Source organism: Schistocerca gregaria, chromosome 5, assembly GCF_023897955.1.
Source record: "Schistocerca gregaria isolate iqSchGreg1 chromosome 5, iqSchGreg1.2, whole genome shotgun sequence".
Taxonomy (NCBI): Eukaryota; Metazoa; Arthropoda; class Insecta; order Orthoptera; family Acrididae; genus Schistocerca; species Schistocerca gregaria.
This window is the reverse complement of record NC_064924.1, coordinates 383,800,375-383,828,138: the sequence shown is the minus strand read 5'-3', so window position 1 is coordinate 383,828,138 and position 27,764 is coordinate 383,800,375. Positions and strand designations below refer to the sequence as shown.

At 42.2% G+C, this 27,764-nt stretch overlaps 1 protein-coding gene across 5 annotated transcripts in view; it reads right to left on the bottom strand.

Annotated features, from left to right (window-relative positions):
* The window catches only part of LOC126273199 (cilia- and flagella-associated protein 161-like), a 376,598-nt gene that overhangs the window by 152,648 nt on the left and 196,186 nt on the right, over nt 1-27,764 (bottom strand). For all 5 annotated transcript variants that reach the window (XM_049976743.1, XM_049976740.1, XM_049976741.1 and 2 more), the window contains exon 3: nt 3,434-3,633. In XM_049976743.1, the coding sequence (XP_049832700.1) occupies nt 3,434-3,633 (200 nt within the window). The remainder of the gene's footprint in view (nt 1-3,433; nt 3,634-27,764) is intronic.

Below are 27,764 nucleotides of genomic sequence, written 5' to 3'. Positions count from 1 at the left end.
AATTTCCGACATACGAACAATGTAAAAACAATAACCTTTCTGAGACGAAAGTCATGTTTCTAAAGGTCGATATGCGTCAGCAAAGGCCCTAGGACTGGAAAAACTGCGTGCTCTTACGAATCTGTCATGGCCCCTACTACACAGATGTTTGAGGGAAAACAGTAAAAGTAATTGCAGACGAATCAATGAAGCTGCAACGGTGGAAGCAGTTGAAGAAAACGGTGGTAACAACAACATTTGCATAGCATTTGACGAATCAAGGCACAAATGGTGCCACTAAAAATTGTTGTTGAGTTTGTAAAGGAACTGAAAATATTGTGATTTAATCGCAGAGGTGCTGAAAAATTGTTCCAGTGACACACCAGAGAAATATCTGGTAAACTTTTTATCTTTGAGAGACATAGGAACAATTTCGCCCTTCGTTTTTTATTTCTTGTATGAACGACTACTTTTTGTTCTGATGGGCTGGTGGGATGTCGTACTGTCTAATTACTAGTGTGTGTGTGTGTGTGTGGTAAATGAATGAGTTAAAAGACGCAAGATGTGTTTTATATTATTTTCATCGCACAACAAGCCTTATTCCCATGCCTATGGAGTATTTATGTTAAGCAGAGAAGGCGAGTTTTAGATGGAACCGAAGATCTTCAAAACGGCGCTGCTCAACAATAGAGGTGCGTGATTGTGCTCTCTACTTTCCTTTCGTGGCCGCTAAAATTACTTCCGATTCGTTTTGCCGAGACATTCAGAACCTGCAATCTTCTTTTTCTTATAAAAATACTAGTCCGATGCAAAAGAAATACTCTTAGATTTAAATAATTGCCATTCTTTTACCCAGGCCACGGGGAATGATAGAACGTACGGGCCTCTACTCTGAATGTACGTTCGCAATCTCCGAGTGTGTTACGACGAAATTATTTCACAATGAAAATTTCTCATCAGACCGCAACCACTCGCACGCGAATGTACGTACCCTCTGAATGTATCTAGTCAGTCACGCGCGTTGTTCAAAAGCTTTTCTTTTAACATTCAGTGGATTACATTTCCGAAATTAATTTTTGTTTATGCTGCAAATCGTACTTCACGCGAAGTATTTATTACGTAAGTTTCAGGCTCAATTTAATAAAAAAAAAAGCTTCCGAGTAATAGAAATAAAGAATAACAATCAAACAAATCAAACCTAAATAAACAGAAAGAGGGAACGCTACAAGTTGCCTTAAGTAGTGATAATGGGGACGTGTTTGATGTAGTATTACTGTCAAAACATTGTCACGGATGCACAAAAGAAACAATTTCATGAACATGAGTGTCAGAAAACATGAGGGATTCAGTGGATGAATGGAAATTCCTCAGCTGTTAAGATCTTTAAGCACTCACGAGAACAACGTGGGGTTCTCTATGCTAAATTCACTGATGATGGTGATTCCAGTTCATTCCAATCAGTAATTGGTAGTAGGTCCCGATGATCTAACACCGCAGAAGTTAGGGGTATGCTATGTGCAGAAATGAATGAGGACCTGACTGTGTAAAACTGGGCAGAATTTTTCTAGCAAAAACATTGAAGATGTAAAGAGTATTAGAGGACGTTTGACTGACAAAACGATCAGTGAATACCACAGCCATACGATTAGAAAGAACACAAGCAACCTAGAAGAAGTGAGAAAAGCAGCAGGGTAACGTTTTTCCACAAGATGTCAAGTGACGGGAAGCCACTCTCACATACTTGTGTTCAACTGACTGGTGTCAGTGTCGCAAAGCTGAGGCAACATGAACCGGATATACCCATAGAAACACCAACCCTAAAGCTGTTGGAGCAGTAATAAAGCCAGTACAGAGAGTTTTAGAACATCCAGATCTTCTGAAGAAATGTCTCACAGGAAACACTCAAAATGAAAAGAGTCCTTCAACAACGTTATATGGACCAGGGCCCCGAAAGACACATTTGTAGGCTTCAAAATACTGAAGAATGGGGTCAATTATGCTGTGAATACCTTCAATAATGGAAATGCAGGCAGAGTAAAGTCCTGAAGCTATCTGGAATCAAGTCAGGCCATATCACAGAAGCAGTCCTACGAGAAGTCGGTAGACAGCGAGTCTCCAAGGCAGAAATTGTGCCCAAAATACAACACAAGCTGCGAGATCTCACAGACGGAGAAACAGACTGCATCTGGTTGATCATCAAGAAGATAAAGATTACAAGGTTGTACAGTTTTAGACTGTCTCTTCATTCGATAGTGAGCTTTCCTTTACGCCAAGTTTCAAGTGCGAATTATTAACAACTACTTGTTTTTGCAACTGTTTCCCATTTTATCAGAAACTATTGAAACTGTAGATATAAAATTTTTACCTCTTTTTGACAGAGGTATTATGTTTATGTGGATCTCAAAATTTGATGATAAATTCTTTTTAAATTACATAAAATTTTAAGACTTTCATTAAAAAATTAATACCTTAATTCCTAACAAAGTTAGACACTTAATGGCCAATCAGTAGATGTATATGGTGTGACTGAATCCTGGCAAAGTTTTGTTTTATTACCTTGGATACTTCCTGTAACTGTTCTTTCTACCTGTACCTCGAAAACTACTTGTTGCGAGAACTTCGCGCGTTCGGAAAGACAACTATCATCAGGCTAATCCTTACTGAACTGCGGGTAACATTTTCTCTTGCCGACGCCTTCAATCCATTATAGTTTAATAACGAAAGGCACACATCACCGAAGGAAAATAATCGTTACCGGTGAATGCCATAGATATAATTTGCCATTGGTTCTCAACAATTTGTGGTACGATGAAATATGAGAAATACTGGACTGTCGGCCGTAGTCTGAATAAAAAAAAAAAACTTTATTTTTAACGAGCTAGAACGATCGACAAGAAGATTTGACGCTTTAAGATAACTCGAAATCCTATGTGACCAGAGCAACAGTGCAAAAACAGTGTTACTGACCTTCTCATGGTAACTGCTGGAACTTTTTCGAAGTTGTGGTGATTAAGAGTAAGTTCCTCAATAAAGTAGCTGTAAAATATACCGTATCCTATTTCTCTTTCTATACCATCAGATATCAAGATTCCAAGTGAATGCTGTCAACGCACTAGTATCTACATGGGAGAATCCTAAACTTCGAATGACCCTTATTTCGGCCAACGAAACTTGTATTCAGTGAAATTTCTGTTCTTTACCGTTTCACTGCCGAATCTAAAACGTCAAAGGCAACTATGTAATATAGTTCAACTGTCTAATATAGTTCAACGATTAACTCATACAGTATCCGCGATACATGACATTTTCGAAAAGCACTAATGGTTTGGACATTCAACAATTATTGTAGAATGGCGCACGGAAGAAAACATTTAAGTAACCAGTAGCGACATTAGAAGCTGCATTTACCTGCTGTCTTCTGCAGTAGGAAGAAATTTATACCTGAACAACTTACCTGCGAATGCGGAAGGTATTCCGAAAGCATGGTGGAGTCGTCAGCTTCGAACAGACGAGCGGGCTTCCTGTGACCAACTGTTGCGCGCGGTCCACCTGTCTTTCAGTGATCAGCGTCGAGAGCGCCACTGGGAAATCGGTGGCCAGCAACTGAACCACGTCGCCGAAACGCACCCATTCCGCAGCGGGCGCTAGTTCCACCTAGCGGATTAAACGAAAACTCGCAGACATCGTCACACTGTGCGGAAGAAAGCAAATGATACAAGCTATCTCTCTGAGCTTTCCGCTACACGAGCGGCGATTCTCTTGTTGTGTCATACAGATATGATTACAACACTCGCTCAGTGACAGATTCTTTTCTAGCATCATCACTGACTGACTGCGCGAGTTAGTGCGTTGTACGACAGCTCAGATTTCTGTGGTGTAAGTAAAGTAAGAGTTTCGTCTTCGATCCGCAGTGCTGGAATTTCTTCAGCACTCATTGCGAATTTCATCTCTGATAATTCTTCGTAAATGTGGCTGATGCCGAGTCGCAAGTTGGCTCGAGTTTCAGTTGAACTGCCGCCAAATCGCACACTTTGCTAGGTGAGTTCTCGGGCCGAGAAAAGGGGTGTTTTTTGAAGCACAACACTAAAACTTTGGAATGTTGCATCAAATATTATGTGTGATAACAAAACACAGGCGATAGTATTATGTATATATTGGATTTTCAATGTACGCAGCACTCTAGCAGAAAGGATGCTATTCTATAAGCTCCGGAATTCTGCAAAAGAAAATCACAGGCACTGGAGTCTGGCTAAAGATGACGTCGTTATCAGGAGAAAGAAAACTGGCGTTCTACGGATCGGAGCGTGGAATGTCAGATCCCTTAATCAGGCAGGTGGGTTAAAAAATTTAAAAAGGGAAATGGATAGGTTAAAGTTAGATATAGTGGGAATTAGTGAAGTTCGCTGGCAGGAGGAACAAGACTTTTGGTTATAAATACAAAATCAAATAGGGGTAATGCAGGAGTAGGTTTAATAATGAATAAAAATAGGAGTGCGGGTAAGCTACTACAGACAGCATACTGAACGCATTATTGTGGCCAAGATAGACATGAAGCCCATGCCTACTACAGTAGTACAAGTTTATATGCCAACTAGCTCTGCAGATGATGAAGAAATTGAAGAAATGTATGATGAGATAAAAGAAATTATTCAGGTAGTGAAGGGAGACGAAAATTTAATAGCCATGGGTGACTGGAATTCGAGAGTAGGAAAAGGGAGAGAATGAAACATAGTAGGTGATTATGGATTGGGAGTAAGAAATGAAAGAGGAAGCCGTCTGGTAGAATTTTGCACGGAGCATAACTTAATCATAGCTAACACTTGGTTCAAGAATCATAAAAGAAGGTTGTATACATGGAAGAATCCTGGAGATACTAGAAGGTATCAGATAGATTATATAATGGTAAGACAGAAATTTAGGAACCAGGTTTTAAACTGTAAGATATTTCCAGGTGCATTCTATTGGTTATGAACTGTAGATTAAAACTGAAGAAATTGCAAAAAGATGGGAATTTAAGAATATGGGACCTGGATAAATTGACTAAACCAGAGGTTGTACAGAGTTTCAGGGAGAGTGTAAGGGAACAATTGACAGCAGTGGGGGAAAGAAATACAGTAGAAGAAGAATGGGTAGCTCTGAGGGATGAAGTAGTGAAGGCAGCAGATGATCAAGTACGTAAAAAGACGAGGGCTAGTAGAAATCCTTGGGTAACAGAAGAAATACTGAATTTAATAGATGAAAGGAGAAAATATAAAAACGCAGTAAATGAAGAAGGCAAAAAGGAATACAAGCGTCTCAAAAATGAGATCGACAGGAAGTGCAAAATGGATAAGGAGGGATGGCTAGAGGACAAATGTTAAGTATGTACAGGCTTATCTCACTAGGGGGTAAGATAGGTACCGCCTACAGGAAAATTAAAGATACCTTTGGAGAAAAGAGAGCCACTTGTATGAATATCAAGAGCTCAGATGGAAAGAAGGGAAAGCAGAATGGTGGAAGGAGTATATAGAGGGCCCATACAAGGGCGAAGTGTTTGAGGACAATATTATGGAAATGGAAGAGGATGTAGAGGAAGATGAAATGGGAGATATGATACTGCGTGAAGAGTTTGACAGAGCACTGAAAGAACTGAGTCGAAACAAGGCCCCGGGAGCAGATAACATTCCATTAGAACTACTGACGGCCTTGGGAGAGCCAGTCCTGACAAAACTCTACCATCTGGTGAGCAAGATGTATGAGACAGGCGAAATACCCTCAGACTTCAAGAAGAATATAATAATACTAACGTGAATTCTTTACAAACGAATGGAAAAACTTGTAGAAGCCGACCTCAGGGAAGATCAGTTTGGATTCCGTAGAAATGTTGGAACACGTGAGACAATACTGACCCTACGACTTATCTTAGAAAATAGATTAAGGAAAGGTAAACCTACGTTTCTAGCATTTGTAGACTTAGAGCAAGCTTTTGACAATGTTGGCTGGAATACCCTCTTTCACATTCTGAAGGTGGCAGGGGTAAAATACAGGGAGCGAAAAGCTATTTACAATTTGTACAGAAACCAGATGGTAGTTATAAGAGTCGAGGGGCATGAAAGGGAAGCAGCGGTTGGGAAGGGAGTGAGACAGGGTTGTAGCCTCTCCCCGATGTTATTCAATCTGTACATTGAACAAGCAGTAAAGGAAACAAAAGAAAAATTCGGAGTAGGTATTAAAATACATGGAGTTTTGCTATTTGGGGTGCAAAATAACTGATGATGGTCAAAGTAGAGAGGATATAAAATGTAGACTGGCAATGGCGTTTCTGAAGAAGAGAAATTTGTTAACATCGAGTATGGATTTAAGTCTCAGGAAGTCGTTTCTGAAAGTGTTTGTGTGGAGTGTAGCCATGTATGGAAGTGAAACATGGGTGATAAATAGTTTGGACAAGAAGAGAATAGAAGATTACGAAATGTGGTGCTACAGGAGAATGCTAAAGATTAGATGGGTAGATCACATAACTAATGAGGAGGTGTTGGATAGAATTGGGGAGAAGATTAGTTTGTGGCACAACTTGACTAGAAGAAGGGATCTGTTGGTAGGTCACGTTCTGAGGCATCAAGGGATCACCAATTTAGCATTGGAGGGCAGCGTGGAGGGTAAAAATCGCAGAGGGAGACCAAGAGATGAACACACTAAGGAGATTTAGAAGAAAGTAGGCTGCAGTAAGCACTGGAAGATGAAGAAGCTTGCACAGGTTAGAGTAGCACGGAGAGCTGCATCAAACCAGTCTCAGGACAAAAGACCACAACAACAACGGACTCGGGCTCAAAAGAGCATTATTGTAAAACAGGGAAGGTAGTTTTATGATTGTCGACTGTACGAAGAGTCATGGTACGGCGGTGTGGCTGAGGGGAGTAGCTGTTCCGAATGGTTTCGGTCGGTGCTGATAGGTTGTGACGATATAGACCGCACACGACGATATTATGTTGAAACCAACGCCTCGATCAGCTGACTAGTGGTGGCAACCAATTGCAAGCGACTTCTGCGGCATACTGTTCAGTTAGCAAATGTTTCTTTATTGTAGTGGTGAAATCTTGAGCAACGTTTAGTTGCACAAGAAAAAAAAAAGAAAAAAGAAATCACGAGAATAAGTCAGTGAATTTACAGGTTGAAGCTAAGTAGTGACATCGTTGGCAGGCAAATATGAATGATCTTCTACCTGAGAGTGTTTACTTATGTTTATACCTTGGGAGGCCTAATCAGATCAAAAACTCGATAAATGAAGAAGACTTTGACTCGTTAGAAACTTAATATCTAACTCACTGCAAGAGTTTTCTCTATACACAATTTTTCTAATATGTCTTATTTTCATACTATTTCGGTATCTGTACTAGATTCGGCAGAAATCATGAAAACTACACGCTTCTTTCATACACAAACAGAACATTATGGACAGAAACAGAAGCTATTTCGTCAGAAAACTAAATGCTTCCTATCATGTTGACATTTTCTCTCCTACTCCTGCAAAAGCAATGGACCAAATTACTTGCAATGCAAAAAAATACACGAATTCACTAAACAACTACAATTCAGTCACTTGTAAAAGTAAAAAGCTGTGAATACAGGGTTTCAGACTGTTTGTTACTATTTCACGTTCTCAAACCTTCTCAAACGGAAAGAGGTTAACGGTCGCGTCAACAGCGGGGATTTCGAAGAAGGTGGGTTGACTGTTCTAGTCTGTGTTGATTTCGAATCGTAACGTGAAGGAGATAGTGGCGTGCGCCATGTATATGACTTGTTTCAATGGCCTGAAGGCCAACGTAAACGATCAAAGTAGTTTGTCAAATACGCTCTTATCGAGCCACGGATTTGTAAAACAAGCCTACACACATTCCAACATGCTTTATCAATTTAACATCAATTTTGAAACAATGCTCTTTCTATATGCTGTATTTTGTCACTTGTGGGAATGGCTAAAATTGCAGGTAAAGCATTTCTAACATTGATTCTGGCGCATCGTTTAAAGCAGAAGAAGAGACCAAGAGGCTGGTCCATGAAACAGTTTAAAACGATATGAAAACCCGTTAAAGGAAATGTTACACTAGAAATATGATGATTATGTAAAATTTCTGCGAATGGAGAGTGAAACTTATAGTACTTTATTTATAGTTACTTAGCCCTGACATTGAAAAAGAAGGCATAAGTGTGTGAAAGTTAATTCTCTTCTACTTGGTCCTCTAATGACAGTTCATTAAAATAACACAACGTGGGAATGTATAGCCTACATCGTCTTTGGGAGATCTGGAGAACTTATATTTTATTACTTTAGTGCACTTCGGCTTGTATGTTGTGCGTGGATTACTGATTTTCTTCTTTAACCTCTTTTACATAATACTTTATATGACTGCGAAAGATGTGACACCACCACCGTTTCAGTTAACTCTCATTATCACTTAGCCTTTATCCTTATCGTAGCTTCCATAGTTGTGAAAACTCACGACACACGGAGAGAAACCGTAATAAAACTATTCTTTACTATACATCAATACAACGTCCACCATTTTGTAAAATTTTTCATCAATCAAAATTTCTGTCAATCATATTCTATGTTTGACAAACACACTAAGACAGTCAAATATTTGACATCATCATCACCATCATCATTTAAGACTGATTATGCCTTTCAGCGTTCAGTCTGGAGCATAGTCCCCCTTATAAAATTCCTCCATGATCCCCCATTCAGTGCTAACATTGATGTCTCTTCTGATGTTAAGCCTATCACTTCAAAATCATTCTTAACCGAATCCAGGCATCTTCTCCTTGGTCTACCCCGACTCCTCCAACCGTCGACTGTTGAACCCATGGGTCTCTTGAGTAACCTTGCTTCTCCCATGCGTGTAACATGACCCCACCATCTAAGACTGTTCGCCCTGACTTCTACATCGATAGAGTTCATTCCCAGCTTTTCTTTGATTTCCTCATTGGGGACACCTTCCTGCCATTGTTCCCATCTACTAGTACCTGCAATCATCCTAGCTACTTTCATATCCGTCACCTCAACCTTATTGAGAAGGTAACCTGAATCCACTCAGCTTTCGCTCCCATACAACAAAGTTGGTCGAAAGATTGAACGGTGCACAGATAACTTAGTCTTGGTACTGACTTCCTTCTTGCAGAAGAGAGTAGATCGTAGCTGAGCGCTCACTGCATTAGCTTTGCTACACCTGGCTTCCAGTTCTTTCACTATGTTGCCATCCTGTGAGTATATGCATCCTAAGTACTTGAAACCGTCAACCTGTTCTAACTTTGTTCCTCCTATTTGGCACTCAATTCGTTTATATCTCTTTCCCACTGCCATTACTTTCGTTTTGGAGATGTTAATCTTCATACCATAGTCCTTACATCTCTGATCTAGCTCTGAAATATTACTTTGCAAACTTTCAACCGAATCTGCCATCACAACTAAGTCATCCACATACGCAAGACCGCTTATTTTGTGTTCACATATTTTAATCTCACCCAGACAGTTTATTGTTTTCAACATATGATCCATAAATAATATGAACAACAGTGGAGACAGGTTGCAGCCTTGTCTTACCCCTGAAACTACTCTGAACCATGAACTCAATTTACCGTCAACTCTAACTGCTGCCTGACTATCTATGTAAAGACCCTTAATTGTTTGCAAAAGTTTGCCTCCTATTCCATAATCTCGTAGAGCAGACAATAACTTCCTTCTAGAAACCCGGTCATATGCCTTTTCTAGATCTATAAAGCATAGATACAATTCCCTGTTCCACTCGTAACACTTCTCCATTATTTGCCGTAAGCTAAAGATCTGGTCCTGACAACCTCTAAGAGGCCTAAACCCACACTGATTTTCATCCAATTTGTCCTCAACTAATACTCGCGCTTTCCTTTCAACAATACCTGAGAAGATTTTACCCACAACGCTGATTAAAGAGATACCTCTGTAGTTGTTACAATCTTTTCTGTTTCCATGTTTAAAGATTGGTGTGATTACTGCTTTTGTCCAGTCTGATAGAACCTGTCCCGACTCCCAGGCCATTTCAGTTATCCTGTGTAGCCATTTAATACCTGACATTCCACTGTATTTGATGAGTTCCGACTTAATTTCATCCACCCCAGCCGCTTTATTGCACTGCAATATAATGACCATTTTCTCCACTCCTCAAATGTGATCCTATTTCCATCATCATTCCTATCCCATTGAACACCGAAATCTGAAACATTACTCATCGTATTTTCACCTACATTGAGCAACTCTTCAAAATATTCCCTCCATCTGCCCAAGGAATCCACAGGATTCGCCAGTATTTTTCCTGACCTGTCCAAAATACTTGTCATTTCCTTCTTACCTCCCTTTCGAAGACTGCTAATTACACTCCAGAATGGTTTTCCAGCAGCTTGACCCATAGTCTCCAACCTGTTTCCAAAGTCTTCCCAAGATTTCTTCTTGGATGCTGCAATTATCTGTTTGGCTTTGGTTCTTTCTTCAACATAACTTTCTCTGTCTACCTGAGTTCTAGTATGTAGCCATTTTTGATACGCCTTATTTTTCCTTTTACAGGCTGCCTTGACTGTGTCATTCCACCAAGCTGTTTGCTTCATCCTACGTTTACATGCTACTGTTCCAAGACATTATTTAGCCACTTCTAGTACTGTGTCCCTGTACCTTGTCCATTCCTTTTCCAATGACTGTAATTGACTACATTCAACTAACTGGTACCTTTCTGAGCTCACTGTTATGTACTTGTGCCTGATTTTCTTATACTGAAGTTTCTCCACTCTTATCCTCCTACATATGGACCTGACCTCCTGCACTTTCGGCCTCACAATACCAATTTCACTACAGATTGAATAATGATCAGTGTCATCAAAGAATTCCCTGAATACACGTGTGTCCCTCACAGAATTCCTGAATTCCTGATCTGTTATTATATAGTCAATGACAGATCTGGTTCCCCTGCCTCCCCAAGTATACCGGTGAATGTTCTTATGTTTAAAAAAGAAGTTTGTGATTACTAAGCCCATACTGGCACAGAAATCCAAGAGTTGTTTTCCCTTCCTGTTGGCCTCCATATCCTCTCCAAATTTACCCATAACCTTTTCATACCCTTCTGTTTGATTTCCAATCCTGGCGTTAAAATCACCCATGAGCAGAACGCTGTCCTTGTCCTTTACTCTAACAACTATATTACTGAGTACGTCATAAAAACTATCCATCTTATCTTGATCGGTCCCTTCACAATGCGAATATACTGACACAATCCTAATTTTCTTGTTAGGCATTGTCAAATCTATCCACATCAGTACACTCGTATCTTACTGCAACTACGCTGGATTCCATTTATTTCCTGATGTAAAGCCATACACCCCATTTTGCCATTTCTGCTTTGACTCCTGACAGGTAAACCTTGTATTCTCTCACTTCCTCTTCTTTCTCACCCCTTACCCGAATGTCACTAACAGCTAAAACGTCCAACCCCATCTTACGTGCAGCCTCTGCCAACTCTGCCTTCTTCCCAGAGTAGCCCCCACTGATATTAATAGCTCCCCATCTCGTTACCATTCGTTTGCGGAGTCGTATCTTAGGAGTTTCTGGTTTGTCAGTTGGAGGTGGGGCTCCATCATCTCCAAAGGTCCGAGGCATTTTGCTCTGATTGTTGCCAGCATCATACTTAAAGTACCAGGGAAGCAGGTTGCTAGCCTTACTTGCCCCGAGTCCCATTGGTTTTACCCCTAACGGTTGAGGGACCAATCAGTGGATTTGGCAGTCTTTGCCGTCTGAGCACATAGGTGACCACGACTCAGAATATGTCCGAGGTGCCCAGCCTTTTTCCAAAGTAACTGGTATCCTGATTGTCAGGACCACTTTCTTGGCCACTCATACGTTGCTTGTGGTTCATGAACTAGGAGATCACAACAGGAACACACACCATGAAATATTTGACAAACAATGTAAAATCTCACTAACTGTTTGTTCATGTAGACAGGCCTTAAAGCAGCTGACAACTTTTTCGGCACAGCCAATGTAGTCAACCATAGTTAGCAGCTGACGTGTTTAGTGTGTCTGCTCCTACACTGGGCGAGTTAGAAATCACAGAATGTTACATGTAACTGAATTTGAATTGGTTTAAACTAGTTGAAATGTTCAATGAAGATACTGTCTGCACACATTACTGAAAGCTAAAGTTAGTAGCGACCAAAAACAAGTGAATTTGTCCAAAGTCATCGAATCTACAGAGGTACCCTAATGCAGTAATCACGACGCCAACACCTTAAGCGCTCTGCCATAGTAGAAAAGTCAAAACACTGTGAGTTTAATGTGTGTACTGCATTGTCATTCATCGAAATATGTTTGTGTAAATATGGTTGTTTGTGTTACCTACGGGTACAAAAAAAGGTGTAAAAAGTCTGCTGTTACTTTCTACAGGTAAGTACTTTAACTAAAATGATACTTTTGGTTAAATATGGACAATTCATTCCGATTTTTACAATCACTGGCTTCAAACTTTTATAATGCCGTACACACGAGAGCGCAAGAGAAAGTTTGTGAACAAAGCATTGCGACGAAATATAGCACACCAGTCAAATTCAGATCAAATTGTTCAGAGCACTTTCACAAAGTACACATTGATTGATTTTGTTATTTTATACAACTGTTTGATTTCCAGTGTTACCAAAAGGTGTTCCCCTCAATCCAGATATATCACCCCATGACAATATTGATCAAATCAAGAGAAAGCTGAATACACTGTGCGAAGTGAATATGCAATAAAGTAATAAAATAAAGCTTCTGCAGCAACCAAATTGTTGCCTCATGTGATAAAGGCCTTGCAAAAGAAGAACCACGTAGATAAAAATTTCTGTCATTCCTACAAAATGTGTCTTAGCTCTACAAGAGCATACGATTATTTCAGGTAATTGGTGCAGAATGTGGCTGGAACACCTGGGTACACTAGTGATGCTACTTGTTTGTCAACATAATTCCACTGATTTAATGGTGGGTGAAATTACAAATTAAGAGTGTTAAGGAGACTTCACTTTTGAATGTTTGTGTCCACATGAGACCAATACCATCTGATAATCACGTGAGGTAAGGCGGTTACGCCTCAAATCCAAGATGGTGGCGATGACGTCATCCAAGATATCGGCCGTGATGTCAACTGATGACGCTATCCAAGATGGCGATCTTTGGCGGGAAGATAGATCAATTGGGCTACCTCCACTAAACAAACCCCCCACCCCCAGATAATGGCGGGAAGTTCAAATTCAATCAGGACAATGCAACACATCTCTACTTATCTAAGAACATGGCAAGAAAGAAAGGGCAGTTGGGCTACCTCCACTAACCTAAGTCATCTGACCATCACCCCATCCTAGGAAATGGCGGGAAGAGGACTCGACCTATGCTGGACATAAGTCTTTATTTTGCATGCACTATTTATTTAAACAATTAGAAGCAGTACCACCATCAAGTGTAGTCACCATGGGGTCTGGAGTCCAACTGACCTAGTACATCAAACTGCCACCAGAGGACACTGTTGTCCGTTCTGTGACGTAATCCAAGATAGTTGTCTGGGGTGGGTGGGTGGGAAATTGTGGTAAACAGTGTGATCGCCATGGGGTCTGTGATACGACTGACCTAGTACACAGTACTGCCACCAGAGGGCGCTGTCGTCTGTTCTGTGACTTAATCAATGATGGCGAGGGAAAATGGAAGGAAACATTGTAGTCGCCATGGGGTCCGGAGTCCAACTGACATAGTACACAGTACTGCCACCAGAGGGCACTGTTGCCCATGTTGTGAAGTAATCCAAGATGGGAGGGGGAAATGGAGGAAAACAGTGTGGTTGCCATAGGGACCAGCATCCAACTGATGTAGTACACAGTACCGCCACCAGAGGGTGCTGTCGTCCATTCCATGACGTAACCCAAGATGGCTGTCTGGAGGGGGAAATGACTCAGCTTGCACTGGGCTGCTGCAGTGTACTTTGTTTATTTTGGGACAATTTATTTAGGGGTGGATTTGAGTTGCTGTGTCACACTGATACAAAACACACACTCTGACATGCTTGGGGTCACACCACACACCCTACAGACCTGTAAACTACTCCTAAATAATGCATTACTGACATACAAACAACTCCTAAATTACCAAAATAATTTCAGTACACAGCACACAGGCATGCAAACTCCTCCTAAATAATGCAGTAAACTGATGTACAGACATGAAATCAACTTGTCAATTGTCCAAATAATACATAGCACAGCCTACAGACCTGCTCGCAAAATAATGCAAAAAACACACAAACAACGTGCTCAGACACTGCCTGCTGCCCCCGATGAATAATGCAGTACACTGATGTGCAGATAACGAAATAAACTTGTAAATTGTCCTCATGATGCACAGCACTGCCTGCAGACTTGCTCACAAAATAATGCAACAGTCACGCAAACAACGTATGCAGGAACCGCAAGCCGTCCCTTGTCCACTGGCAGGACAGGAGGTTACTGCACACGCACCCAGAAGTCTGGATGCACCTGGAGCCCCAGCAAATGACGCTGCCATCAGCTGCCAAGTCACACACAGTTGCCCCTTCACATCTCTCAAGCATGAGGTGGCGGCCTCCCTGTCATGCTTTACACCTAAGAAATTCCTCTCAAAGTACATGATCACCTAGGCGCAACCGGACGCGAGCGAAGACCTATTTGCGGAGCACAGATGATTTAAAGGTGCGCGTGCGTGAACTCCACTGTGAGTAACCGCCGGACGCAGGCCAGCGCGAGCCATTGCTCTCACGCTGCTGCTGCCTACAGCGACAGCTCAAAGTTCAGTCTATTTTTGGGTATATACACTCCTGGAAATTGAAATAAGAACACCGCGAATTCATTGTCCCAGGAAGGGGAAACTTTATTGACACATTCCTGGGGTCAGATACATCACATGATCACACTGACAGAACCACAGGCACATAGACACAGGCAACAGAGCATGCACAAAGTCGGCACTAGTACAGTGTATATCCACCTTTCGCAGCAATACAGGCTGCTATTCTCCCATGGAGACGATCGTAGAGATGCTGGATGTAGTCATGTGGAACGGCTTGCCATGCCATTTCCACCTGGCGCCTCAGTTGGACCAGCGTTCGTGCTGGACGTGCAGACCGCATGAGACGACGCTTCATCCAGTCCCAAACATGCTTAATGGGGGACAGATCCGGAGATCTTGCTGGCCAGGGTAGTTAGTTGACTTATACCTTCTAGAGCACGTTGGGTGGCACGGGATACATGCGGACGTGCATTGTCCTGTTGGAACAGCAAGTTCCCTTGCCGGTCTAGGAATGGTAGAACGATGGGTTCGATGACGGTTTGTATGTACCGTGCACTATTCAGTGTCACCTCGACGATCACCAGAGGTGTACGGCCAGTGTAGGAGATCGCTCCCCACACCATGATGCCGGGTGTTGGCCCTGTGTGCCTCGGTCGTATGCAGTCCTGATTGTGGCGCTCACCTGCACGGCGCCAAACACGCATACGACCATCATTGGCACCACGGCAGAAGCGACTCTCATCGCTGAAGACGACACGTCTCCATTCGTCCCTCCATTCACGCCTGTCGCGACACCACTGGAGGCGGGCTGCACGATGTTGGGGCGTGAGCGGAAGGCGGCCTAACGGTGTGCGGGACCGTAGCCCAGCTTCATGGAGACGGTTGCGAATGGTCCTCGCCGATACCCCAGGAGCAACAGTGTCCCTAATTTGCTGGGAAGTGGCGGTGCGGTCCCCTACGGCACTGCGTAGGATCCTACGGTCTTGGCGTGCATCCGTGCGTCGCTGCGGTCCGGTCCCAGGTCGACGGGCACGTGCACCTTCCGCCGACCACTGGCGACAACATCGATGTACTGTGGAGACCTCACGCCCCACGTGTTGAGCAATTCGGCGGTACGTGCACCCGGCCTCCCGCATGCCCACTATACGCCCTCGCTCCAAGTCCGTCAACTGCACATACGGTTCACGTCCACGCTGTCGCGGCATGCTACCAGTGTTAAAGACTGCGATGGAGCTCCGTAGCCACGGCAAACTGGCTGACACTGACGGCGGTGATGCACAAATGCCGCGCAGCTAGCGCCATTCGACGGCCAACACCGCGGTTCCTGGTGTGTCCGCTGTGCCGTGCGTGTGATCATTGCTTGTACAGCCCTCTCGCAGTGTCCGGAGCAAGAATGGTGGGTCTGACACACCGGTGTCAATGTGTTCTTTTTTCCATTTCCAGGAGTGTAGGTCTTCGCTCCCATCTGGTTACGTCAGCAGTGGTGTCTAGATGATCACGTATTTCGAGAGGTGTTTCTCATATGTAAAGTCTGACAAGGATACCGCTGTCACATGCTTGAGAGGCCTGAATGGGCACCTGTGCGTAGCTTCACAGCTGACAGCCGCGTCTCTTTGCTAGGGTTGCAGGTGAATCCAGACTTCTGGGTGCGTGTGCAGTAACCTCCTGTGCGGTCCAGTGTAGAGGGGGCGGCGGGCAGGGCAGGCATATGTTGTTTGCGTGTCTATCGCATTATTTTGTGAGCAAGTCTGCAGACTGTGCTGTGCGACATTTTGACAGTTGACAAGTTGATTTTGGGTCTGCTCATCAGTGTACTGCATTATTTAGGAGTTTGCATGTCTGTGTGCTCTGTACTGAAATTATTTAGGTAATTTAGGAGTTGTGTGCGTGTCTGCTGAGCATTATTTTGGTAATTTAAGAGTAGTTTGCTGGTCTGTAGCCTGTGTGGCGTGACCTCAAGCATGTCAAAGCATGTGTTTTGAATCAGTGTAATAAAGTACACTCCTTCCTCTCTCCAGCAGCCAGAACTGAGAACGGAATAAAAAATTCAGAGGCAGTACTTTTCACCACGACCTCCACGTTGTGTAAGGAAGTGTGGACGGGCAACACCTTGTCAGCTACTTATAGTTTCACAGTCCTTTAACCACTTTCCATAGATGCTTACAGCATAGAGCAAGCAGCGAGCGAACAGCCGAATATCTACGTCGTTTGCGAGTTGCTTGTTAACACGTGTCGGATCCTAACAATCTGGCCTTGTCAGTCGCTTAATTCAGTGGATTTTCCTATTTGCGCCACTTACCTTCACTAGAACGATTCCCCATCCATTTCTACAACGTTTATATACTTTTCGTATTGCATCATGTGCTTGCAACGTCACCAGATTGTATTCAATCTCGTGGTGTACAGTTCATCATTATGCACCGTTGGAAAAAAAAAAATCGCCGCACCGAGAGGAGTTGTGCAACACCGAAAGTTGGCACGCGTGTTTCTACACCTGGAACATGACGTATTCAAATTTGGGTCCAGCTGCATAAGAGTGGAGGATGCAAATCAGATTTTTTTTAACTACACGCTGTAACGGTCGCTTGTGTTAGTTACCTTTGAGATTGGACGTGGTGAGTTGATGTTAGTCAGGAATGCCTTAAGGCGACAAAGACGCCGTATCACCATCTCACTGAGTTCGAACGAGGTCGTGTAGTAGGGCTACGAGAAAGTGGATGTCCCTTCTGCATTATTACAGACGGACTTGGGAGGGATGTAGCCACTGTACATGATTGCTGTCAGCGGTGGTGACGAGACTGTACGGTCGCAAGCAAACCAGACTCCTTACGGCCACACAGAACTACCAAGAGCGACTACCAACGTGTTCGGCGAGGGGGTCTAGGACATCGTACTGTACCTGCAGCAGCAATTTGAGCAGAAGTTGGCACCATAATGACACAGCGAACTGTTACAAATCTGATACGTCAAGGACAGCTCCGAGACAGACGCCCTATAGCGTGCACTCTACTGACCCCAAACCACCGCCACTGCGATTCCAGAGGTGTCAAGCGAGAGCTCATTGGAGGGCAGGGTGGAGGTGTGTTGTGTTTTCAGATGGAAGCTGCTTCTGACTCGTGTCAGTGATGGCAGTGTGTTGATTAGTAGGAGGCCAGGTGAGGGCCTGCAACCAACCTGTCTGTAGCCGAGACACACTGGACCTGCAAATGGAGTTATGGCCAGGGGTGCGATTTTGTACGCCAGTAAGAGCACTCTCCTGGTTGTCTCACGCATCCTAACTGCAAGTTTGAACGTCAGTCTGGTGATTCGACTTTATGTGCTGTCATTTATGAATATCATTCCAGGGGATGTTTTCCAACTGGATAACGCTCGCCCACATACCGCTTTTGTAACCCAACATGCTCTACAGAGTGGCGACATGTTGCTTTGGCCTGCTCAATCATTACGTCCGCCTCCAGTCGAGCACATGTGGGCCTTCATCGTACGGCAACTCCAGCGTCATCCATAACCAGCATTAATAACCGTCCCTGTATTGACGGACCTAGTGCAACGGGAGTGGAACTCCATCCCACAAACTGACACCTGGCACCTGTACAACATAATGCATACACATTTGCATACTTGCATTCCACATTCCGGCAGTTACATCAGTTTTTAATGTACCAGCATTTCACACTTGCAATAGCTTATCTCGCAATTGCATTAACCTGTGAACTTGCAGTATTAGTCGCTTAAATAGACAAATTATTCCCAAAATTTCATTACCCTACATTAATCATTTTTTGTGCTGCGGTTTTTTTCCGTCTGCGAATAACCACTTAAAACGATTTAGTGGTTATATGTATTACGTTATTTATCTTTGAGGAAATTCCTTTGCAATTAAAATATGTGAGTGCTGAATGTGAAATATAGGAGAATTTGGAATGATACAACGTCAATGGGTCATTACGATAAATAGCGTAATTGGTTGCTGCAGACTGTAAAGTAAGACTCGCACTTTTGATCTGTCAGAAGCAGGGCACGGCCGTATGCGACAGCGTGCAGAAACCGTAGCAGGCAGCCAAGCATGACTGTACGTTCACCGACACAATGGCCGGCCGCATAGCGAATGCCGGAACACTTATCTGCAGGAATCTATATACCTACCTATACACACATCATCGATTGTCGTCTACCGAAACGCAGCAAGCTATCGAATAAGTAGAATGTATTGCTATTTCTGCTTCTGGAGATACTTTTTAATAACACACCAGTGTATGACACATACGAATTACGTTTTATTCGCGTATTGTATATGTTGTGCGCAGGTGTGTCACAGGGTCACATACGTTCAGAGAGACTGACTTGGACAACAGTGTCAGCTGCTTGCATAGTTTGTTGTAACTATAATGAAGACCTGCAACGTGCGCGGCGACGATCACAAAGATGTTGGATGAGATATAGGGAGACAGTGTTTGTGGCGAAGCAAGTATATCTTCCCTACCTTACTTGGTACTTATATGGCGCTCTGTACGTGGATTACCAATGGCCTTGCCGTAGTGGTAACACCGGTTACCCTTCACCGAAGTTAAGCGCTGTCGGCCTTGTCTAGAATTTGGATAGGTCACCTTCCGGGTCCGCCGAATGCTGTTGGCAAGCGAGGTGCATTCTACCCTTGTGAGAACAATTGAGGAGCTTCTTGACTGAGAAGTAGTGGCTCCGGTCACGAAACCTGACAACTGCCGGGAGAGCGGTGCGCTGACCACGTGCCCCTCCATATCAGCAACCGTGACGCCTAAGGACTGAGAACGACATAGCGATCGGTCGGCATCAGTGGACCTTCAGGGTCTGTTCGGATGGTGTTTGTTCTATATGTGGTTCATAACTTCGAAGGCATTTGATTACAAGAGGAGGTGATCCCTAATGCCATCTGCGCATAGCGCAACTACATGTCGCGCGATTCCTGTATAATATTTGCAGATGAATAACAACTATTTTTATTATAACTGTTCTTTCATTAAGTTGTCGTAGATCAAGAGAAATAATGTTTCCTGAATTCTGAGAAGGTGAAAGTAAGGATGCTTGGAGTTTTGATATGTTTTTTATGGTTGGCACGAAATTGAGATAAAGAGTTTAAACTTGATAAAAACATGTAACAAGATATTTTTAAAAAAATTAGCTGTTTCATTCTTCTCTGTATACAATATGAAATGAGTAAGTGCAGTAAAAAAAATATTGATACACACAGTTTAGTAAATTCTGTGTAGATTAACTGTCTTTTGATTTAAATGGACAATTCTGAAATTTTAGTATGTTGTAGATTCAAAAAGTTAACGATGTGTTATGGCTTTTGACCATTTTGACTTAAATATTTTAGCCACAATCCACATCAGAAGGGATGTCCTGTGTACTTAAAAATTCTGTTTGTTTTATCTTGTAAGACGGGATGATACTTTTTACTGAGCTTTACTCAACAGTCTCATCATTGAAAAAATTCCAAATGCGAATTCAAGTATCAACTAGAACGATCATGACGAGCACGATTGCTAAAGCTCGTTGACACAACAAAATTCCATGTCTTGGTTATTTGCAGTTTAAACACTTTGTCTACACCTTTCTTGTTTGCAGTTACTTCAACATCACTTTCGGGTGTTTCATCGTTTTATCGAAACATTTGTATGTAACCGCTCTTACTACACGATTTCATTCGCGCAGCAAGTCGGAAGCCGGTGCACCTGGTTGCACCTATACTCTGAACGCTGAGTCGTTGTATAAAACAGGCGCGCAGATTGCCGAAACCGATCCGCAACAACGGTTTCCTTATAATGTTAAGTAGCCATCCGCACCGGTGAACGAAATATATTCCACGATCATCGACGGAGCTGCAAGCAGAATGATGAAGAGAAGAACCCATAAAACGAGAAAGAGTAGGCAAAAAAGGTAAGAAGCTGCAACGATTCAATCCAAAACGACTAGAAAAAGGGGTAGGTGACGCCTGTATATAAGAACGCTAGAAGGACGGATCCTCAAAATTACAGACCAATATCCTTAACATCGGTTAGTTGCAGGATTCTCGAACATATTCTCAGTTCGAATATAATGAATTTCAAAAAATGGTTCAAATGGCTCTGAGCACTATGGGACTTAACATCTATAGTCATCAGTCCCCTAGAACTTAGAACTACTTAAACCTAACTAAACTAAGGACATCACACAACACCCAGCCATCACGAGGCAGAGAAAATCCCTGACCTCACCGGGAATCGAACCCGGGAACCCAGGCGTGGGATGTGAGAACGCTACCGCACGACCACGAGATGCGGGCTGTAATGAATTTCCTTGAGACAAAGAAGTTGCTGTCCATGCATCAGCACGGCTTTAGAAAGCAACGCTCCTGCGAAACGCAACTCGCCCTTTTTTCACATGATATCTTGAGAACCATGGATGAAGGGTATCAGAGGGATGCCATATTCCTTGACTTCCGGAAAGCGTTTGACTCTGTGCCCCATTGCAGACTCCTACCTAAGGTACGATCATATGGGATTGGTTCCCAAGTGTGTGAGTGGCTCGAAGACTTCTTAAGTAATAGAACCCAGTACGTTGTCCTCTATGATGAGTGTTCATCGGAGGTGAGGGTATCATCTGAAGTGCTCCAGGGAAGTGTGGTAGGTCCGCTGATCTTTTAGATAGGATGGATAGCAATGTGCGGCTGCTTGCTGATGATGCAGTGGTGTACGGGAAGGTGTCGTCGTTGAGTGACTGTAGGAGGATTTGTGATTGGTGTAAGGAATGACAGCTAACTCTAAATATAGGTAAATTTAAATTAATGCAGATGAATAGGAAAAAGAATCCTGTAATGCTTGAATACTCCATTATTAGTGTAGCGCTTGACACAGTCACGTCCATTAAATATTTGGGCGTAACATTGCAGAGCGATATGAAGTGGGACAAGCACGTAATGGCAGTTGTGGGGAAGGTGGATAGTCGTCTTCTGTTCATTGGTAGAATTTTGGGAAGATGTGGTTCATCTATAAAGGAGACCGCTTATAAAACACTAATATGACCTATTCTTGAGTACTGCTCAAGCGTTTGAGATCTCTATCAGGTCGGATTGGGGGAGGGCATAGAAGAAATTCAGAGTCGGGCTGCTAGATTTGTTACTGGTAGGTCTGATCCTCACGCGAGTGTTACGGAAATGCTTCAGGAACTCGGGTGGGAGTCTCTAGAGGAAAGGAGGCGTTCTTTTCGTGAATTACTACTGAGGAAATTTAGAGAACCGGGGTTTGAGGCTGACTGCAGTACAATTTTACTGCCGCCATCTTACATTTCGCGGAAAGACCACAAAGATAAGATAAGAGAAATTAGGGCTCGTACAGAGGCATATATATAGGCAGTCATTTTTCCCTCGTTCTGTTTGTGAGTGTAACAGGGAGAGAAGATGCTAGTTGTGGTACGAGGTACCCTCCGCCACGTACCGTATGGTGGATTGCAGAGAATGTATGTAGATGCAGATGTAGAAAGCGCTTCGTGCTGAAACTTGGGCTGACCCAGGTGCCTATGAGTGGACAGTCAAGTGAGCGACCCGTCAGATAAGGAGTCTTCCTTGTTATCCAGCGCTGTCTCCGAGCTTTACCTCGGATGTGTTGTACTTCGATAAATTTTCAGCCATTTGTACGGAACTTTGAAATCAGAGAGAGGAAGTAACCAGTGTGCCGTTCTTATTAGCTGTCTTCCGTAATGATGTCAGTCTTAAATACCGCGTGGCAAGTGGAGAGTTTGTATGTGATTGACTGAATTTAACTATAACATTTGATTGACGGTCTCCAAATAGGGCGAGCAAATTTCATGATTGAACTTTACCAACTGCAACCACTGGGCATTTTTTTTCACTTTTAGGAATGAAAATTTCTATTATTCCACTTTTATATCAGTTTGAGTTTGCAGAAGACATGAAATTATTAATTAGAGAACATAACCTTGTTGTAACAAAAAATATTCTGAGATTATTAGTAGACAACAGGATTTCCCTTCCTAATACGATCACGTATTACAGGACTCCTGTGACGAGACTGTGAGAGACATCGTACGTGGACACTTGTTTTTTCCAGTATTTTTCAGGTATTACTTACAACCATAGCTGCTGCCACTGTCGAGTTAATGTCGTAGCTGGACAATTAGAAGTCTACGAACATCACTGAGCAAGGAGATTAATTACAAAAATTGCGCCGCAAGCTCCAGCTTCTTTCCTCAACAGGAGCCAGGTCGAGTGTCAGTACTGGCCATTGGAGTTGATAGTGAATTCAAATGGTGCGGAATGACTGGGTGGAAATCCCGAGCTGTCGGTTCTACCGCTAAATTGGAAACTTTCCTACTTCTCGAAGTAGGAAAGTTATGTTTTAAGCGCGTCTGACGTAATGGGTGTATGTACAGCGAAGTTTCGTGTTTATGTTGCATGATGACCAAAGGGGAAAGAGTGTGAAACCTCCTGCTTACACATATCCTATTCCGCTAGAACAGCACCAAGGGGGCAGGCGAGCTTAACGTCCGCATACGATAGTGGATTGCTGCCAACAGTATCACATACATCACTGAGTGAGACACAGAGGAAGGTTTGGAATTTAGCTTTAGGCATTGGCGCACAGTCTGGTGATCAGGTACTGTACAGCACCTCTTCCTCTCCCCTTGCTAGCCAAATACTAGTGGCGAAAATTCCTTCCACCGCCCGATGTTGAACCGGCTACCTCCAAAGTGAGCCTCTATACAGAAGGTCTCTGGCTAGGGAGACCACGGAATATCTAGACGAGTGAGTTCAGTAATTATATGCATTGCCTCGTTGGAAGAGTAGGTCTACGCCTCCCTGACGCTTCATATCGGCAAGACAGAAGGCTGTTTGATGTTCTACATCTACTGAGTGAACTCGAACTTCATCAACAAAAATTTGGAAGCTGTCCAAGTACATTTTCTGGGTATCTTGGTACAAAGGCAACGTGGTATTCGGTCTGTACTGTCTATATTTTTTATTATACATAGTTCTCGATATTTTGATGTCTCAACTTCATTAGCTTGCCTCGTACAATTAGAAGAACAGACAATAATATCAAATGAAATAACAAAACAGTTTAGCTGCAAAGTCTGCATGGCATTTACAGATTTTGAAAAAACGTCTGACAACGTACACAATTACTCTTATGGGAGATTTAAAACAAAAAGAAATTACCTATGTATCCTAGCTCGACCCACAAAAGCAAGGTGATACGTTCTCGGCTTATTAGTGAAACACTGTGTTTTGTAGGTCAAGGGGTCAACGATGCACTTATTTTTCTGTTTAGTACCTTTCTAACTCAGTGCATTCTATCCAAAATTTTCCATCCATGAAGTGCAGCTCTGAATTGTCATAAAGTATCCAACTCTGGCTGTTATATCTTTTTTGCCCTGAAAACATTTTCCATCTAGGTCTATATATTTTTGCAGTTGGGGAGGTGCAAGTCAGAAGATGGCAAAACTCTAGAATAGGGTAGCTGTTTCAACAGTTCGTATTTCAAATTTCTCAATTTTCCATCGCCAAAGAATCTTCGTGGTAATTTGCTTTATTCTGATAAAAGTCTATTTCTGTTTTCTTTTTCATTCCAGAGCTTTTTTCGTCTTTTCCGCCCTGTCGGTCCATAATACTTGTCTAGAAGTCGATAGTTATTGTATTACTCTTTGGATCATACTGAATTCTTTAAATTTATTTTTATTCATTTAATGCACAATTAAAGTCCCATTACTTCATACTTTAAAACAGGTTGTCCTTTAACAATTATCATCACGTAACAACATAAATTATTCCAAATTACAAGCAAAACTCGTTTTCAGCAAAGGAAACGGAGGGTGTTAAGAAAATACGTCAGTAAAAAGAAAGATAGGAAAAGATAGATAAGATGGTTTTCCGCCATCGTCAATGGTCGGAAGAATGGCTCGGAACTGTATCGGGCCTTTGTATTTAGATTTTACACTAAAGGTTTTATACCTAATTGGCCTATGAATTAAGGGTAATAATTTTCTATTATAGGTATAAGTACACTATTATACTATAGGATAAAAAACTAAATCTAAACTAAAATCCGCTGTGAAGATCCAAAGGTACCGACCGACCACCGTGTCTTCCTCAACGACAAGCGTCACTGGATGCGGATGTGGAAGGGCATGTGGTCAGCACACCGCTCTTCCGGCCGTGTGTCAGTTTATGAGACTGGAGCCACCACTTCTCAATCAATTAGCTCCTCAGTTTGCCTCACAAGGGCTGAGTGCACCCCGCTTGCCAACAGCACTCGGCAGACCGGATAGTTATCCATACAAGTACTAACCCAGCCCAACAGCGCTTAACTTCGATGATCTGACGGAACTGGCCTTACCACTGCGGCAAAGCCGTTGGCATTATACTATAGGATGGGTGTACTAATACAATACTGGACAAGATTAATTCCACTTATAGTCCACTGGTAGATGAAAACGAGGTCGCCTTTAAAGGTAGGAGGTCACAGAATATCACCAACTGCTTTGATTGTTGTTTTGTTTCTGACATGAAGCAGTAGACCACACCTGAGCCATACTAACAGATGAACGCACAGAATTTGTTAGTTTCTAATTAAAACAGTCGATGCAGCTACTAAAAAAAATCGTGAGCGCGTTCACCTTGTCAGTAATCAATCGATGAGGAACCCATCTAACTTACGAATCGGTCAAAACCAAATTACGACCTTGCGTATTTTTACTAATTCATGAACACTGCAAGATAACTGGCTTTAAGGTGGCTTCGCGTATTCTTTTGCAAACTACAGAGTGATATATACGTCGAGATAAGTGTCTGGCCTCTCAGTCGCAGCGAATGACACACGTCGAGAGTAAACCTTGGTCTTCAGCAACAGTAAACTTGAGCGCAGTGCAGTAAACATTAGTGCTCACACGAAGAGTGTAGGACAAACATACAGCCTCCATGTTGAGACTCTAAGAAGTTGCTCCAGTCTTGCCGACTAAAAACAGTTGTACTCTACAATAAAGAGTTAGACATTTTGACTATTGCTTCACAGAATATTTATTCTCTCATGAAATTTGTTGTATATAATTCACTGTAAGTCAAAAGGAACAATGAAATACAGACGAAAAAATTACATTCATTACTCCACATTAAAGTTGTCTTTAGCACGAAAAGGGGTGCACAACACTGCAACTAAAAAAGTTGATCATTTACCCGGTGATATGTCTGATGGACAAAGTAAAATTTGAAAACAAACTGAAAAGGTTTCTCCTCGACAACTCCTTCTATTCCGTAGAGGAATTTCTTATATTGTAACGTGCAAATGGCGGTGGATATAAATTACTAACTCACTTCTGTATATTAAATAATAACAATAAAAATAAAACAAAAGTCTTGTAAATGATTCGCATATAGCCATATTTACAAAATAATTTGCGATGTGAACTTCAAATGACTCGTTCCGCATCATTACGATTCATCGTACAAATGTTCCATGGGAAACTAAACTAACAAAATAACACAAAGTTATCTCTCGATAAATTAAAGAGGTTACATTGGAGCTGATTTTAATAATACTGTAATGGGTATGAAGTCATCCATTAGCTGAAACTGACATGAAAAAGTGTTTGAATCAAAATATTGTTTCCGATAACGTCATTTATGATTGATTGTGTCTTTAGTTTGGCTGTAAGGTAATGCGTAGAAGTGCAAAAACTACGTTTAGCAATCCAGTGTTTGGAAAAGTGTGAGCTAAACTGTGCGCCCAAAACTGGTGTAAGACTTCTCTAAACATCTGATCTAGAGACTAACAACTTCAGCCATTTATGAGCTCAAAGCCAAAGTACGACGGCACGTAAATTGGCTTTCCTCCTTACATCCCCTGCGAATGTTAGCATTATTATTATCAAATCACCATCAAGCGCCCAGTATTTTCTAAATCTAAGTTGTAAAATAAGAACTACATATAAACATAACAGTGTCGAATAAAAGGGTCCGGTGTGTTTCTCGTGCACCACTTTCAGCTGTTTTAATTCAAGACCACATTTTATCGCTACTCACTTGCTCTACGAAAGAAATTGTTTAATGTCCATACGACATACACTTTAGGTTCTAACATCTCAGGCAGAGTATTAGACAAAGGAAGATGTGTTATATTCGTGCCTTCTGAGTTGGGTAAAGGACATCTCCAGACAGCTCCACCATCCAAGACGTTTACCGATATTTTTGTTTAATTCAGTATGTTCTATATATATATCTGTTATCGCCAGGTTTGAGCTCGCACATTTTTGGAATAGCTGTTTTGTTTTCTTCATTTCTGTAACATCTTTAGCAGTTTGCCTAAGTAACTCTGTTCAATAAGTACCTTTTCACTTAAGTCTTCATTTTCAAAGCCCTAAATTGTTGCTGACTCATCTTTGCTGAATAAATTTTCATAACGTACACTTCTACTGTCACGTATGATGAGAGTCACTTTCCTTCTAGCGTTGTACCTGTTTTTAATCTGCATCTTACTATCCAATCATTATTTTATGTTTTAAAGTTGTCTACGATCGTCACATATTCTTAAATCTATTTATCGTTTAATGATATAAATTTCATTCTATTTTTCTTTTGGTTCTCGCCTCATCCGTTCCCTCCTCGTTTCTGCCGGATACATGTCTCAAGCAAAAGCAATTCCTCTCGGTGAATTTTGCTAATATATGTCCACTGTCATTTCTGATATAACACCCAAAGTTTCTCGCTAAAAATTCCCGTCAATCTCCTCACGAGAAAAATTCCACTTCGTATGACTGTGTTTTATTTTGTAGGAACTTTCTAGTTAGTATGCTTCCTGTTTCCCTATATTCTTTTGAATTTTAGCTTATTGTTCAGCGTTATTAGTTTATGTACTGGATCCACACTGTACCTAAACATGTGATGCTTTAATGACGTTCATGTGGTGCCTAAACCATT